Raw genomic sequence first — 16625 nt, 5'->3', positions numbered from 1 at the left:
GCATCAATCTGCACAGTTGGGTACCGAAGACATATGTCAACCAAGTCAGTGAGCATGATCACCCAATCCCATTAGTCTTGAAACAAGCATAGTCATCCTTTATGGCAAGCATCGGTTGCTGAAGGCCTATTCTGCCCTGGACCTACACGGGTTGACAGGGAAGATCAGAGGAAAATGTAGTGAAATGGTATACTTTAATCCTTTGGTAATCATTTCATTGCCATGTCGCTATAGTTTGTATTGTGTCTTTTAGCTTTGTTGTGCAGCCTTATATCCCCCATCTTTATCTAGGACCTATTGAACACTGGTATAATATTGCAGTCAGTATTACAAATAAAAGATGAGATAAACTTTATTGTCCTGCAAGGGAGATTTGTCTTGCATTCAAAGAACCAATACAAAGCACATAACAACAAATAATTTAAAGTAAATATACACAATGCCAGGCTAATCAGAATATAAGTATAGGAGAAAACTGCCTCCAAGGTTTTACATTGTCCACCAAAACCAAGAAGTGTTTTCCCTAACATGCTGTAAAATCATTATTATTTGCGGGGGTTTAATTTTCGCGCTTTTCGCGCAAAAACATTATCCGCGAAAATAAAACCTCCGCGAATAATTATGATAAATTGTGAAAATAAAAACAAACAAAGAGCTTTGAGTTTTAGGTTTGTATTGCTAGTGATTTGACTACAAGTACACTTCATTCATTCATGACTCAGTGAAACAAAAAGATACATAAAAACAAATTAAATAGTTGATTCAACACGTCATTTTCAGTGTCTCTGATTGACATGATACACACGACTTTACTAAATTGAAAATGTCAGGTCACCTGCTACTAGTGAATTAGTCCAAAAGTCCAACTTGGCGGAATCCGCTTTGGATTAAATCCTTCCTCTTGGATATGTTGTCGTAGGTCTGGATAATCCATTGCGCATGTAGTGGTTTGACAATACTGGTACAAGTGCACAGAGCTTTCTGAGTAGCTGACTGGCCGAGCGCGTCAGGGGTTGAGGTCACATATGGGTCAATGATTTCTTCCACAAATCTCAACATGGATTCTTCAGTGCTCTATTGCGTGTCTCAACGTAGCGGAAGGCCCATGTTTCCCCAACTAATTAGGCAGGTGACAGGACGACAGCTAGGGTCAGTGTTTTCTTTACAGTTTACAGTTACCTGTGTTATACGCTCATGATTTCTGTACTTTGATGATGCTTTGATGATTCGTCAATTTTTCTCTTTCCGCGAAAATTAAGCCGCGCAAAAATACATGATTTTACAGTATATACCATCAATGATAGGTAATTACAATGTAGAAGACCATTTAATGAAGCTACATAACAAAAACAGAAGCACGCGTAAAATCAAATCAAAGGCAGTTTAACCCCACCACCTTTGTTGGTCCAGGGGCCTTGCGGTAGAGCATCTGCCTACAAAGCTGACACTTGTGGCTCCAGTCTCACTTGGGAAGACATTTGTACTCTGAGTATAAACTTGAACGCTATTTTTCAGTTGATTTCAATCACTCATGTATCATTTGAATATTGACGTTTATATAAAATTAGTACAAGTACAACCCAGGAAGTGGTCTTACTAACGAAAAGTAAAACCTGGGAAGAGGTCTTTCTAGCGAAAAGTAAAACCTGGGAAGAGGACTTACTAACGAAAAGTAAAACCTGGGAAGAGGTCTTACTAATGAAAAGTAAAACCTTTCCCTCCAATAACAATAACCTCATATGTGGTTATTCTGGGAAAACAAGAGATGACCTAATGTATAGTGAGAAGCACACTTCAGGTTTATATTGATGAATCATAACATAATCAAAGTACATGATATAAAAATCATGCATGCCTCACCATAGATTTCACTATTACCGATACTATTTTGGAGGAAGATTTAGAAGTTTATATCACATCCTGTTGATTTGTGGTTACTCTGACTAGAAAACCGAGTCCAAACATCTTTCTCCTGTCTGTTAAAAAATAGTTACCAGGCAGTGGTATTCTCCTACACAGCTGTTTCTGGTACACATTCAGTATGGATTGTCATAAAATTGTTTTAGTCCTGCTTGTCAAGTTGATTACATATTTGCCTGTATGTCGTTCTTTGGACATTTATTTGAGCAGGGTGCTTAATGTTGTAAATACAGAATCAACAAAGATTCTGTGCGTCTGATTCATGTAATGATGTACTTGGTCATGTTCTTACATTATTTTGACAGGAGGAAAAGCTGAAGGTAATGTAGCTGGCTGGTGGCAGCTAGTGGCTCTCCTTGTGCACAGTGCTTCACAAACTGCTGCTTCCTCTATTCTTTTCCATTTAGGAAATTTAAAAGTAGTTACGAATAACAAACAGTTCCTCTCGCTGCCATAATGACCTTTACTGCTGCTGTTGTTTTGTAGCTAACCCTTTGTGTTATCATTATTCTGTTTGAGACAGAAGTGAAAAATATTCAGTCACTCACTCACTCAAGACAGAAGAAGTAATTTCCATCACTGAATCTTCTCAACAAGTGAACCAGTGTTAAGATGACAGTGCTCAAAACTAATGGGGTCTGTTGTTATGTATAGTATTATTAATCTCAAGCCAACAAAATCTTCAGGTTTAAACATGAAGTTTATAATAAAGGTCCCATGCTTAATTTTGAGCTCTCATGTTTTCAGTTAGTTTTAAGGAAGTTATTGATGCACATGAGAAGTATGAAATTTCATGTATTCTGAATGTGTGACTAATATCTCATTCATTTCATTCAGCTGCCATAAATGATTTCAGATAAGCATTTCAGTGACTTGGCTTTTAGTGACAGTTTGTATGGCCATCCATTTGCATAGCAGTGCTCTGTTAGCAAGCTATCATCAATAACTAGGGCTGAAACTAGGATAGGACTTGCATGCCTAACCATGATTTCAGAGAAAGTAAGTTCACTATTCCCGAAACAGTGTGTATGTATATATCGGTAACAAGGTGTAGATGTGATATTTTCAGTGATGTTATTTACTAATGGGAAATAAATCCATGATTTCTATATATTTAAACATCTTCTTTCCATTGTGTGCTCACTTTACTCCAAGCTGTATTGATGTATTGGCTTATCAGTGCATTTTGTTCCTTTCAACATGTTCACTAACTGTTCCCGGGGACGGAATGTGTCAGTCTCTTAATATGTACAGGGTATATTGGTTTACCATTGGACTAGAATAATGCACATGACCTTCTTTGAACAAAGAGCATTGATTTTATGTTAATCTAATCAAACAGCAAGAATCAAATCTTATGATAACAAGACACAAGTTCTTTAGTCTAAACTGCAGTTTTTTTTAACAGTTTGACATGATTCTGCTAGAATGTTTATAAGTACAGAGTGGAATTAATTTGCAAACTGACATTGATATTTCCCATTGTGTATTGGCATGATCTGTGATAAACATTTCTCTCGTGCCTGGACATGGAGTGGTAAAGACTTTCCATTCAGTGAAAAGGTGACCTGGTACTGACATAACTACTTTAAACACCTTACCTTTTAATACCAGCTCAAGATTTTAAAACAGATGTCTTGCTTTCACTGTCAGTGCATCCTTATCAGCTGGTGGGAATGCCACATATTTGCCAGATACTTCAGTGCATGTGCTCAGTGTGAAAAATTCATTTCTTTCTTTTGGGTGTGCAGTCTAATCCTTACTCCCAAGGATTGTGTCATATGCTGAAGGGGGAGTGGTGAAAGATCTGTATGATAGTATACATACAGAAAATCATTTAATGAGGTTTAAGAATGTATATTAGCATAATATAAGTAATTGCAATAGTTTTTGGCCTTTAGAATTGTCCTGACTCAATCATCATGACAGTCATGGACTTATATTATTACATGTTCATGTTGACATGGACAAGGAATGTAGATGTTGCCTGGAATACATATGACCCACCTGTGCACACTGTGGCAGGTCGCTGACTGATTGTATATGGGAAATTCTCTGTACAAATCCACAGAAGCAGAAACAGCAGCAGCAAAGTCGTGGTTACTCCAAGCCTCAACAGAAGAAGGAGGACAAGAAAGAACGCAGACGTCCACAGAGTTCTACCAACTCTAAAACTACCAAGGAGTTGCTAGGGGAACTGTTTGCTGATAAAGAGTACCTTGAAAAGCTCTATGACGGTAAAAGTTCTTGTTTTGTAAAAGTAAAAGTTGTACCTATATATATGTATGGTGAATACACTTACATTTTACAGTACTTACAATGCTTAAAAGGAAAAGAAAACAGAAATAACGTTTGGTGCTCAAATAATATAATAATATGATTTTGTTTATTATTTATTTAAATCATCACAAATACTTCACTGCAGATTGTGTCAGTGTATCAAAGGTCAAGATCATCTTCTCTAAATCACTTCACATGTTAACTGTAACTAGGCACAATGATAACACTGAACATTGATTGACAGTGTTGGATCTAGTATTCAACACAGCACAGCAGACATATATATATAAGATGCACTCATAGCCAACTCATGAAATAAATGTCTCCTAATATGGAAATGTTTGCTCCTGACCTAAATTGTTCATGAAATTAGCATGAATAGCTGACATCTGAACAATGAAAACTAGACAGGAAACCAAAAACTGCAAAGTTCCGTGAATTAGTATTGGGTGGTCAGCACAGTCTGATGTTATCAGTACTTTGAAAAGTAGGTAACAATTTGATATGGCTTGAAAATCAGTTGTTGCAAAGTGCATTTTTGGGAAACATTCCAGAACTGTATTTACCTGTTGATGGGTGCTCAAATTATGAGATTGTAAAATCTGCCATTTTGAAGGCTTATGAATTAGTTTCTCAAATCCATAGGCCATTGTTTAGGTCAGCAGAGAGACATAATGGTACTACTTTTATTGAGTTTTCTTGGGAGAAGGAATCTTTGTGTTTTAGATAGTGTAATACTGTAACCAGGGAAGGATAGTTCAGCCTTTGCTAGTTCTCATTCAAACATTTCAGTTTCTGGCCCTGGTTGTTAGCAGAATGGCAAGTTCGACTCCTTTTGGTTCTAGAGATACTTCTGGTTGTCATCAGAGCTTACTTGTATATATTGTGAGAGCCAATGCATTTCATTGCTGTATGTAGAAAAATTGCTTTAGAAAAGAGTAATTCCTTTTGTGCATGTCAAGTTACAACCTTATTGTCGTTTGGCTAATCAGAGTTTGCTTTTCTTAACCAGTCATCAAAGCATTTTATTTTGAGAGAGGAGTACTTACCTTTCATTACTAAAGGTATTGTATCAACTGAAGGTGACAGTTCCAACGTTAAGCCCATTACCATTTTAAGGGAAACTGGTGCTCTTCAAACTCTGATTTTGGTTTGTAATTTGCTACTCTCTGAGTATTCATCAGCCCATTCTAATGCTTTGTTAGGAGTGTTATGTGGTTTCATCGTGCTCCTCAATAGTGAAAGAATGACTTAGAGTGTGGATTGGTTTGGAGGGGGAGGGGATGGGGGGGGGGGGGGGGGGGGGGAGACAAGGGGGATGGGGTGGTATCAGTCAGAACCAAAAGTGATGCTTTTTGCTATGTACAGGTTTTTTCTCAAAATGGAGGAATGGACATCGTTTCCGGAGCACAACTCAAAAACCTTTCAATATTTTTCTGCAAAACTTGGAAGATATATCAATCAGAACCTAAAGTGCTAAAGTGTTGCCTTTTGCTATGTACAGGTTTTTTGAGTTATCATTTAAACGTTTCGAACTTTGTCTGAAATGTGATAGGTGATTTTGTTTCCGGAGCACATCTCAAAAAGTTCCTATTATCTGTAACCAAAACTTGGTAGATATGTGTTGCAGATCCCAAAGTTGTGCCTTTTGCTCTTTACAGGTTTTGTGATTTATTATTTTCTCCCTTTCCATGGAAATTTTTCAGACTTTGTCTCAAACCAGAGGGATGGGCTTCGTTTCGGGAGCAGAACTAAAAAAACGTTCAATATTTTTCTGCAAAACATGGTAGATATGTATGGCCAAAGTGGTGCCTTTTGGTACTTACAGGTTTTTGTGATATATTAGTTTCTCAGTTTCAATGGAAATGTTTTGGACTTCGTCCCAAAATGAAGGGATGGGCTTCATTTCCGGAGCAGAACTCAAAGACCATTCTATACATTTCTTGCAAAACTTGTTACGTACATCAGTCAGAACCTAAGGTGGTGCCTTTTGGTACTTACAGGTTTTTGTGATTTATTATTTTCTCGGTTTCAATGGAAACGTTTCAGACTTAGTCTCTAAATGGAGAGATGGGCTTCTTTTCTGGAGCAGAACTCAAAATCTGTTCTTTATTTTTCCGCAAAACTTAGTAGATAACCAGTCAGAAGCTAAAATGGTGGCTTTTGCTATTTACAGGCTCTTGTGATTTATTATTTTCTCGGGTTCCATGGAAACAATTCAGACTCTGTCTCAAAATAGAGGGATGGGTTCGTTTCCGGAACACATCTCAAGAAGTTCCTAATATCTGTCAGCAAAACTTGGTACGTATATGTGGCAGACCCCAGCGTGGTGCCTTTTGCTATTTACAAGTTCTTGTGATTTATAATTTTCTGAGTTTCCATGGAAACATTTCGGACTTAGTCTCAAATTGGAGGGATGGGCTTCGTTTCCGGAGCACAACTCAAAAACGTCTAAATATCTTTCTGCAAAACTTGGATGGGATGTAGGGGAGACCCTAAAGTGGTGCCTTTTGCTATTTAAAGATGTTTGTGATTTATCATATTCCCAGTTTCCATGGAAACGATTCTGACTTAGTCTCAAAATGGAGGGATGAGCTTCGTTTCCAGAGAAAACCATTTCATATCTTTCAACAGATCTTGGCCGATATATGAGACAGATCTTGAAGTGGTGCCTTTTGCTGTTTACAGATATATGGCATTTATGTTTTTCATGACTTCCATGGAAACGATTCAAACTTAATCTAGAAAACATCAAGTATCTGTCAGATGATTTGTCCGTTCAAATATGTGGGTGCCGGGCGGATATGTCATCTTCTGATGACTCTTGTTTCACATGATAAGACATGGTACTTGATATTAGAATATGCAAGAATGTGCAGGATCTGCCGAAGGTGAATTATGTACTCAAATCCAGGAAATCATAATCCTGAATGGCCTGACAGCACCATGGTTTCACGTTGATTTCACAAAAATAAGTCTAATTCTTTGTCCCTCCATCAAGCTGACAACCTGGAATTGCAAATAGAAATTGTTGAAGCATTTAAATCATTTCTACTTTTGCTGGTATTTTAGACTACAGATTAAGTTCAAAGTGTTATGTCACGTGACTGTATTGGATGTGTTTTACCACCATCTCTAAAACCTCTGGACCAGTAAAACTGTTATGTCATGTAGTTGAAATGGATGTGTTTTACCACCATCTCTAAAACCTCTGGACCAGTAAAACTGAAACCTTAAAGAGATGAACCGACAAACAGCATTAAGTTGGACCTATATTTTCCATGTTTGTTTGTAATGCTGTGTATTGTGGTATTATATTAGAAGATATACAGAATATTCTTTCTTATCCCCCCAGCCTGTAATTGATTATTTTTCCTTATCCTGACTCATGCTAATTGCTTATCTCCTCTTCCCTGGCAAAGGTAGTGAAACACCTGAAATCCCTTGAAGTTCCCTTCTAGAAAGAGGTTGACGTAAAATACACTCACCCATGTGTAGCCTCCCTTTTCCCGCGCCCTAGGCCATGTGACCAGCCATGCTTGTCGCTCTCTCCTTATCGCCCGACGTGGGTCGCTGGAAGTTCCCGAGGGTCCCGATACGGAGATAAGTTCTTTCTTTAAACTAAATTCTGCTCGTATACATTTTTTTGATATGTATATGCATTATATATTATCAGATTTGTCGTAATTATGTCAATATTGAGCATGTATTTATTCAATGGAGACTTAGTCCCAATTGATGAAATCCTGTCTACTATGTAGATTGCGGCTGTCAGTGGTGGATCCTCATTTAATTTGCATGCAAACCCATATGTTCTTTTAATAATCATTGTAAATTTTGTAGAATTGGCAGATTCAGAATTTACTGTCTTATATATATAATACATGGTCTGTCTACAGACGTGCTAGGGACAAGCAATGGTGGCTTGCATTAGTCATGTCTAAAACAAAATTCGGATAATTTGTTAACTATGTTTACTGAGATTCATTCCAGTGAAATGTCTGTTTCTCCATGGGCTATGTCTGGGGTCCGGCGTGTTGTCCCCTGTATCTCAGAAGAGATCATTCTCAGAAGCAGCGCCACCTCAACCGAAGAAGTCTAGGTCATCTAAGACAAAATCATCTTCTTCGAAATCATTGCAGAAATCGTTTGGAGAAGGAATCGTCCCTCTACATGAACCACACATCTTCAAGGAACCGCCGTTGATTCTACAGGTAGATATCAACCAACACAGTCATCGGATGACATCATCTAGATCTACCCCAACAGTATCTTCTCTACCTCTCAACCCAGAGGAAAATTGTCAGACAACGCAGATTTCGCCAACTATAGACAACTTTACAGCTCACCCGTCGCTACAAGCGACTTTTAGAAGAGGAAAGACGACTGCACTCGTCATCATCTTTGACTACAGCTCGGCATGAGCACTCACGTCGGAGGATGAAGAGGACATGTATGCACACACTTGAGGAAGATCGTCATCAACGTCGAAGTCGAGAGAGAGATCCAACCCGCTTGGGTGAGTGCACTCACAGGTCTACTTGTCAATGAAAAGGATCTTCATCAGTCTCCCTAGCTCCAGGCCGGACAGAGAGATCCACCCACGTTGAGTGAGTGCACTTGCAGGAGTGAGGATTCGTGCTCGCGTGGGTGCACCCGCACCAGTGAGGATTCCCACTCGCGTGAGTGCACTGGTGGCTTCACTTGCCAACGCAGAAGGTCTTTGTCACTCTCCCCAGTTCATCGAAGTCACTGTCAACAATCATCACCCCCCCTTAGCCATGGACTCTTACAGAATGAATGCTTCACTCATGGAGACATGAAGATGGACATTATCGAGCGTTGTCATTGGAGGAAGCCCCATTTTCGGACTCTGAAGTTACACCATGGATCACAAATGGACTTGACTTAGCTTCACCATCCAAGGACTCTAATGAAGCTAATACTTACATGATGAAGGATGATGACATTGATGCACTTACGTTCTCGCCGTTACCTCGTTGATATCTATGGTTCCTGAGATGTTATCTATGGCGTTTAAGTCGGCAACCGAGTTTCAGCAACATCATGTACCATCATTCACCGTTCGTCGCTTCCCTCTTCATCGTATGGAACCCTTCGTCAGAGCACCGGACGTCGATGAAGTTTATAAATCATCAGTCGACGCCTGCAACAAATCTTACAAGGTAGACATCAAGAGACTTGCTCAGCTCGACACAACTACGATGCGCATTTTATCGGATTAGAGCCGTCAACGACATTCTCATCGCAAAGTTCAGCAAACCTGCCAACGAGGAAAAGAGAATGATCCTGTCAGCATTCGTCACTCAGATGAGGGATCAGCAGTTCATATCTGAACACCTCGCCTCAACTAGTGCAGGACTGAATCTACCTCGTCGACAAGGTTAATGAGGTAGCAAGGATGGTCACCCAAGACTCCAGAGAAGTCATGACGATTGAGTCCATCAACACCTTGACAACAGTGCTCAAGCAGACATGTCAGCGTTACACTAACAAGTCTAAGTTCTTCAGAATCCAGAGGGAGGTAAGATTAGGGTCTGAACAACTGGAGTCTCCTACCTTCAGACGTTCCCATACAACCGTCTCAAGTGGATGGACGTCACAATTGGGAATTCTCAACGATGAATACATCATGAAGATTCTTCGAGACGACTACAAGATACCACTGCAAACTACACCTTCGATCACAAGAGATGACGGTATTATTTTCGGGGGAAAGAATTCCGACACGTCTACCATGGAGAGAGTCTGTCTACATCAGCTTCAAGCGGCGGAAGTTTTTGTGCACGCTTTACTCATCTAGACACGTGCTCGCCAAACAGCAGGGTTATGGACAAGCCTGAGTGCTAGAAAGGGTATCACTGTTGACTGCTACTTCTACAACCTGAGACAACGCCCTGTGCAGAATGTGATGTTATTGTCCCAGTGTCAGGAAGTTGTCTACGTTAAATTTTCACACTTGTAATGATGGAAAGATGTCGATTACACACTAGATTAGCAATCTACAGCGTCATTTGATCCTTCAGATGGTATAGAGGTCTTCTAACAGTGGATCCAGCGTTACCTATCAGGAGATCTGCAGCAATGAATGACAGTTTCTGATCGGACAGGCAGCCAGCAATAAACAGACTCCCTTCACATGTCAACTCATTCATAATGAGCAGGGTTGAGGATCTGACGAAGTATGACGTATCTTCACGGCATGCAAGCTCGTTGTGAGAGAAGTGAACTCAGTCTACAGGTGGACTTCAGTATCAGGCTACTAACTCAGCCTTGATGACTTGCGAATCTGAATTCCTTTGGATTGGATTCATCACTGCGTTGAAATATATCGCTGTCCCAGAGGTTTGGTGGGTCAAAGGTCAAGCCGATGTCAGAACAAGTTCTACTCTCTCCGTTACCACTACAACAGTGACGATGTCTACTCGGTCTTCTCACATCAGCTCAGGACATGACAAGACAAAGACGCCTACAGCTGCTTCTATGACCGCGATTCATGAGTCACAGTTTCAAGTCTTGACTGGTTTATGACGCTGGACATCTGAGATAATACCCGCTTTGGTGGACTCCCCAGTCGAGGGCCTGCACAGAAACTTATAAGTTACAGTTGGCATTCAACAACCATCTCTTTGTAGACATGTCTCTGTAAGGTTGAGGTGCCCATCTAAACGAGGTTGCAGCAGGAATCTGAAAAAGGAAGATTGCTCTTCCCATCAACCAGTTGGAGTTGAAAGTGGTGATGCATGTTATCCATCACTGGTCCACAACACTGAAAGACAAGCTACTGATGATCCACACAGACAATTCACCAGTGGCTTTCTATATAAACAAGCAAGGGTCAATGAGATCACCATCTCTACTACACCTGGTGTTTCAACTCTTCGACATGGTCGACAGTCTGATTCTCCAAATAAAAGCATGTCACATACCAAGAGTCTGCAACATCATGGCAGACGCCTTATCTCGTCCTCTTTGTCCATCACCAACGGAATGGATGCTGCATCGAGAGGCGTTTCAACTAATCAACCAGACATTGGGATCACTGCAAATAGACTTTTTTGCAACAAGGTTCAACAAATGGACAGCAACCTTTGTATCATCGATACCAGATCCGTTAGTCTAGGTAACAGACGTTGCCAGCATCCCATGGGAAGGACTAAACGCATTCGCGTTTCCCCCTTCCAGTGCAGCTACAAAAAGTCATCGAGAAAATAAAACCGCACCTACGATATTCCACAGGTCAGATAGGCTCTACATTATCTACATACTTGGCAGTTCTCAGCTCAGTCATTACCATGGAAACGGGGATCAAGCTAACTATAGTACCTGAGCTACTTGCTTGGTTACGCTCTTTCAAGTTGGAAGATCAACAATGAAGATTTAGAGCTCCAGCATGGAATCTAAACATCGTACTCCAACATCTCACAAGTGATGCGTCAGAAGACGCTGTTTTTTACTTGCCTTGGCTACAGCTGCAAGAATGTCAGAAATTCATTCTCTAGACTTCAACTGCATGAGTTTTGATGCAAGTCATCAGCAGACAGCTCATCTGGCTCTGCGATGGGATTTTCTAGCGAGAAATCAACTGTCAGGTCAACCAGACTGACAATTCCACATACCGGCACTATCTTCAATCCCTGGATCCCATGATACACAAGATTTATCATTATGTCCAGTCAGATCACAGCATGTACTAGTCTAGAAGGCAACATTTCAAGTGCCTGTTTATCCCTATATCTACTGAGACACTTACGGAAGTATCCCGCAACACTATCTCACTGTTCATCAGAGCTGTTACATTGAGAGCCAGTAAAGCAGCAGAATTGGAACCTCCGCGAGTCTCCAGCACACATGAAGTCAGAGCCTTGGCCTCTGCTCTAGCACTACATGGGAATTGCTTGCTATCAACTATTATGGAGGGCTGCTTTTGAAAGTCAAACATAGTGTTTGCCAACCACTACATGCGAGACATAGCCACGGAGGACGTTCTCTGGCATTCATCAGTTTGGGCCTCCTGTCGTTGCTCAGCAACTAACAGTTCCCCGAAGGCGCTGAGTTCACTCACCCATTTTATCACGTGACTTGTGGAAGCCAGAAGCTCTGCGGAGTATAAAGGTGGAAAGTCCATGCACATGTCTTAAACAGACTAGCATGAGTGATTATGACCCTGTCCTTGTAATGATGATACTTGTACATGAAGAGGGTCGCAACTAGTCTTGATAACAATATCTTGACAATTAGTTGCATCAGAAACTAGCAGGATGCTAGTTACTTTCAATGTCACACATTCCAGACAGCGAAACCTTCGGCTGAAGATAAGTTCGACTGGATGTGATCCCCCCAGAATCTACAATGAATATTAGAAGACCAGGACCATATTATTGCCATTACAAGTTCCCTTTTAGGAGGGAAAATTATTGGAACTGATTTGGATAGCCAGCAGAATCCAGCGTGGCCTGACCCACCGCTGTTTCCGTCAAATTCTGTAAGCAATTAGCATGAGTCAGGATAAGGAAAAATATGTAATTTTCTGAATAAAATTGATATTTTATACTTATCCTGACTCATGACAAAAGCCCTCCCAGCCACCCCGCACAGGCATGCTGAATTTCTATATTCGCGTGTCCAGCGATATACAAGGAGAGAGTAACAAGCATGGACGGTCATGTGGCCTTGGGCGCGGGAAAAGGTAGCCTATACATGGTCAGTGTATTTTACGTCTGCTTCTTTCTAGAAGGGAACTTCAAGGGATTTTCAGGTGTTCCACTACCTTTGCCGGGAAGAGGAGATAAGCAATTAGCATGAGTCAGGATAAGTATAAAATATCAATTTTAGTCAGAAAATTACCTTTTCTGGGGTTCCATGGAAACGTTTCAGACTTAGTCCCAAAATGGAGGGATGGGCTTTGTTTCCAGAGCGGAACTCGAAACTGTTCAGTATTTTTCTGCAAAACTTGGCAGATATTTGAGGCAGACTACAAAGTCATGCCTTTTGCTGTTTATAAAGTTTTGGCGTATTTATTTGTCCTGTTTTCAATGGAAACAATTCGGACTTAGTCTCAAAATGGACAGATGGGTTTCGTTTCTAAAAAGACACTAAGTAACCGTCAGATGATTTGTCCTTTCAAATATGTGGGGGTCGGGGGAAATATGTCATCTTCTGATGACTCCTGTTTATATTTAACCTTTGAAATGTCACACAAAATGTATCGTGTAGAAATGTACGTAGCTAAATGTTTGCAGAGATTTTACTCATTTGTCATTTGTAGTGAAACAGAAGTTGGAGTGAAAGGATTCTAAATGTGTCAACATTTGTAGGTATGACAACAAGCAATACATCAAACACCACAGACTTCATCAAGGAAAAGGCTTGTGATGGACTTGAGTACCTTGGGATAAGGGAAGACTTTTGGAGACAGCAGAAGCCAATGTATGCCAGGAAGAGAGACAAACAAAAGCAAGCCCAGGTACTCAGCAGCAGTGGCGGCAAGATGAACACTTCAAGTTGCACCGATCCTATGAAGTACATCCTCATCAGACTTGAACAAATAGATGAAGGTTTGTGTGATAGTGTGTCCTCTCAGTGTACATGCCTGAAAAAGTCTCACAGAATATTGACTATATACTATAAATCAGTGCACATAGTGTATACCAAAGTTTGTAAGTATTCTTTTGTAACATGTAAGAAATTGCCTTCTCTACACTTGCTAGCCATTATCTAGCCATTGTCAGAACTATCGTTTCTAAACTTCTAAATTGTATTTGGAATCCTGTAAATCATTTAAAGTTCTGACAATGCAAAGGAATGCATCTCCACTTGTTTATTCCTTTCTGGATGCATGAGGTGCAGGCATGTACAGAGCTAATATATTGGTTACCCCCTCTGCCCCAAATTCCTGCCAATACAAAACATGCTATTTGACAAGTTTTACATTGTATTTAGATGTGTCTCTAGTTACCTATCTCTGGAAAAGTGGATAGTTTTTTCCTCACTTGTATTTACAACTGAAGACTTTCATCTATATTAGAGTGAAGTGGATAGTCTGGTACAGGTTGATGAGTAAACAATATGGTGTTTTTGTCAACATCTTCAGATACACTCAGTACTCATGCTTGAAGCACAGGCAAACTGTAGTGTGAATGGGGTTGCGCAGCATAGAAAATATGACAAGTCTGCATACATGTGAACGAAGCGAGCAAAGGTTGGCAATATACTTCCTTCGCTTCGGGTCAAAAAATATTTTTCATGTCAAAATATAATATTGCCACCATCAAAGGTACACTCCCATTTCCTTGCTTGCTTGTGCTCTCAGATTTCCTACCCCATGTGTAATAATTACTCACATGAAATATGTTTTATTCAACATTTTAAGTGCCACTTGTGGTATTTAGATCATTCTTTGCCTCCATTACCCCTACCAGCTTTGGGTTGAACAGAGTGATGGAACAAGAATAAGCAGAAATTAAAAAGAAATACCATATTGCCTAATTTTTTCATGAACCTGTTGGAGTTTATTTGTCTTATCTGTTATAATTATTATCTCTATTGTTGGAACATTTGTTCTATGTAAAAACACTTCTGGCGTAATGGGCGAATTCCATATGGAATAACACCCTCCTGTTCCTTCACTCTGTTGAACCGGAAGCTGGAAGGGGAATGGAGGTGAAGAGCGGTCTGATATACCATGAGTTGCACTTAAAATGTTGAATAACAATATTTCATGTAATTGTTCAACATTTGGTGGGAGATGTGAGAGCACAACCCAGTGAAGAAATGGCTGTATACCTCTGATGGTGGTGATATTTTATTTTGACATGAAAAATATTTTTCTAACAGAAGTGAGGAAAGAGTGTTGTCTTCGCTTGCTTCGCTTGTATGTGAAAGGACTAGTCATATTCTCTCTGCTGCGCAACCCATTTGCACTACAGTTTGCCTGTGGTTGAAGTACTTGCTTTAGTATATGGATAGAGGAGTTCTACAAGCTCCCAGTATGTTTCCCTCTATCCTTGTGGAAATTTTCAGGCCTGCTTATCTTGGAAGAATGATTCAATTTTGGAATTAGGACTAGAGCTGATCACTGTCAGATGTGGATGATCCCACCTCACCTTAGATCCACTTGTGTACAGTTTCATGATTAAACTCATTAACTTGGAGCTGGAAGTCAGAGATGCTAACCTCCATGATTTTATCATAGTCTAAAACAAGGACAATATGATTGTACTAGAAATTCTACGAAATTTGGAGAAAATTTGGTACAAATTTGGATATATGGGTAAGAACATATATTTTCATTGATTAAATACATTTTCAGATTTCACTTACCTTCCATTCTTCAGATTTAATGACATATTTGAACTGGAATCATTGCAAGTAACAAACGTTATCACGAAATTGTCTATAACAAATCTGAAGCTGATTTCAATACCCACTCATTGTGTATTGATGGAAAATGGATGATTTAACCATAGCTGTTCCTTCAGTTTTATTAAACTAAACCGGTATATGAATTAAAACTTCTCTCTTGATTAGTGTCATATTACCTTTCTCAGAATTCATTATAATTTCAAGTATTTATTTGACTACTAACCGTATGGTTAGACTACAAATTAGACTACACTGGAAGCCCTCTATCTAAACCAGCATTCAGGTGGGACTGGCAAAAAATGACGGTTTACTGAACTTTCCCCTTGTCAACCTGAGAATGATCCTCCTTGTGGCATGCAGTACGACTGAATTCTCCGCTTTTTGTTTGGAATTGTTTGCCTGCCAGTCTGGTACATAATTTAAACATGTTGATTTATAATACAAGTGAGAAGTCAAAAGAAGTCCTCCTCGGGGTACATCTAAGCATTTGATGTCCATTAAAACTTTTTAAAAACTTACGACATTTGTATGTACATTTTGTAATAGAACATTTGTAATATAATAATTACAAAGCAAAAAAGTCATTTTTGTCTTGTATGGTTCCCCACAACCAAGACCAGGTAACTCTAGCTGTCAACCTTGCACCTAACTGTCCATGCTATTCTTCAGAGAGAAAGACTCATGTGGTTCCATTCAAAGTTGAGTTTCAATCCTAGACTACTATCAGAGGCTACTACATGGCTAATTCACCCTTCCATATTCCCACTGAGGATGCATTTTTAGAGCAACAGCCTCTGGTACACCTTTTCACAGCAGGCATGGGCAGACTGCGTCCGGTCATCGCCTGGATGAGTCCTTTTTGGGACGTGTCAGTTCTACTAGACTGCATGTCCAGTACTCTTTTACGATCTGGCAAACTTGTCTCTCTAACTGTTAAGTTGGAAACAGTATTTTTGTTGGCAGTTACATCAGATAGACAAGTCAGTGAAATACATGCTATGTCATCGAATCTGGAACTTAGCATGTTTCATCAGGAATGG

At 39.9% G+C, this 16625-nt stretch overlaps 1 protein-coding gene across 2 annotated transcripts in view; it reads left to right on the top strand.

Moving 5' to 3' along the window:
- Positions 1–16625, top strand: part of LOC137298855 (outer dynein arm-docking complex subunit 4-like) — a 59105-nt gene that overhangs the window by 12054 nt on the left and 30426 nt on the right. The window contains exons 5-7 of one of the 2 annotated variants that reach the window (XM_067831187.1): positions 2226–2240; positions 3992–4157; positions 13539–13778. In XM_067831187.1, the coding sequence (XP_067687288.1) occupies positions 2226–2240; positions 3992–4157; positions 13539–13778 (421 nt within the window). The remainder of the gene's footprint in view (positions 1–2225; positions 2241–3991; positions 4158–13538; positions 13779–16625) is intronic. The other variant, XM_067831188.1, reaches the window with a different exon arrangement.

Source organism: Haliotis asinina, chromosome 10 (genome assembly GCF_037392515.1).
Source record: "Haliotis asinina isolate JCU_RB_2024 chromosome 10, JCU_Hal_asi_v2, whole genome shotgun sequence".
Classification (NCBI taxonomy): domain Eukaryota; kingdom Metazoa; phylum Mollusca; class Gastropoda; order Lepetellida; family Haliotidae; genus Haliotis; species Haliotis asinina.
The sequence above is the reverse complement of the archived record's forward strand: the minus strand, read 5'-3'. Positions and strand labels throughout refer to the sequence as shown.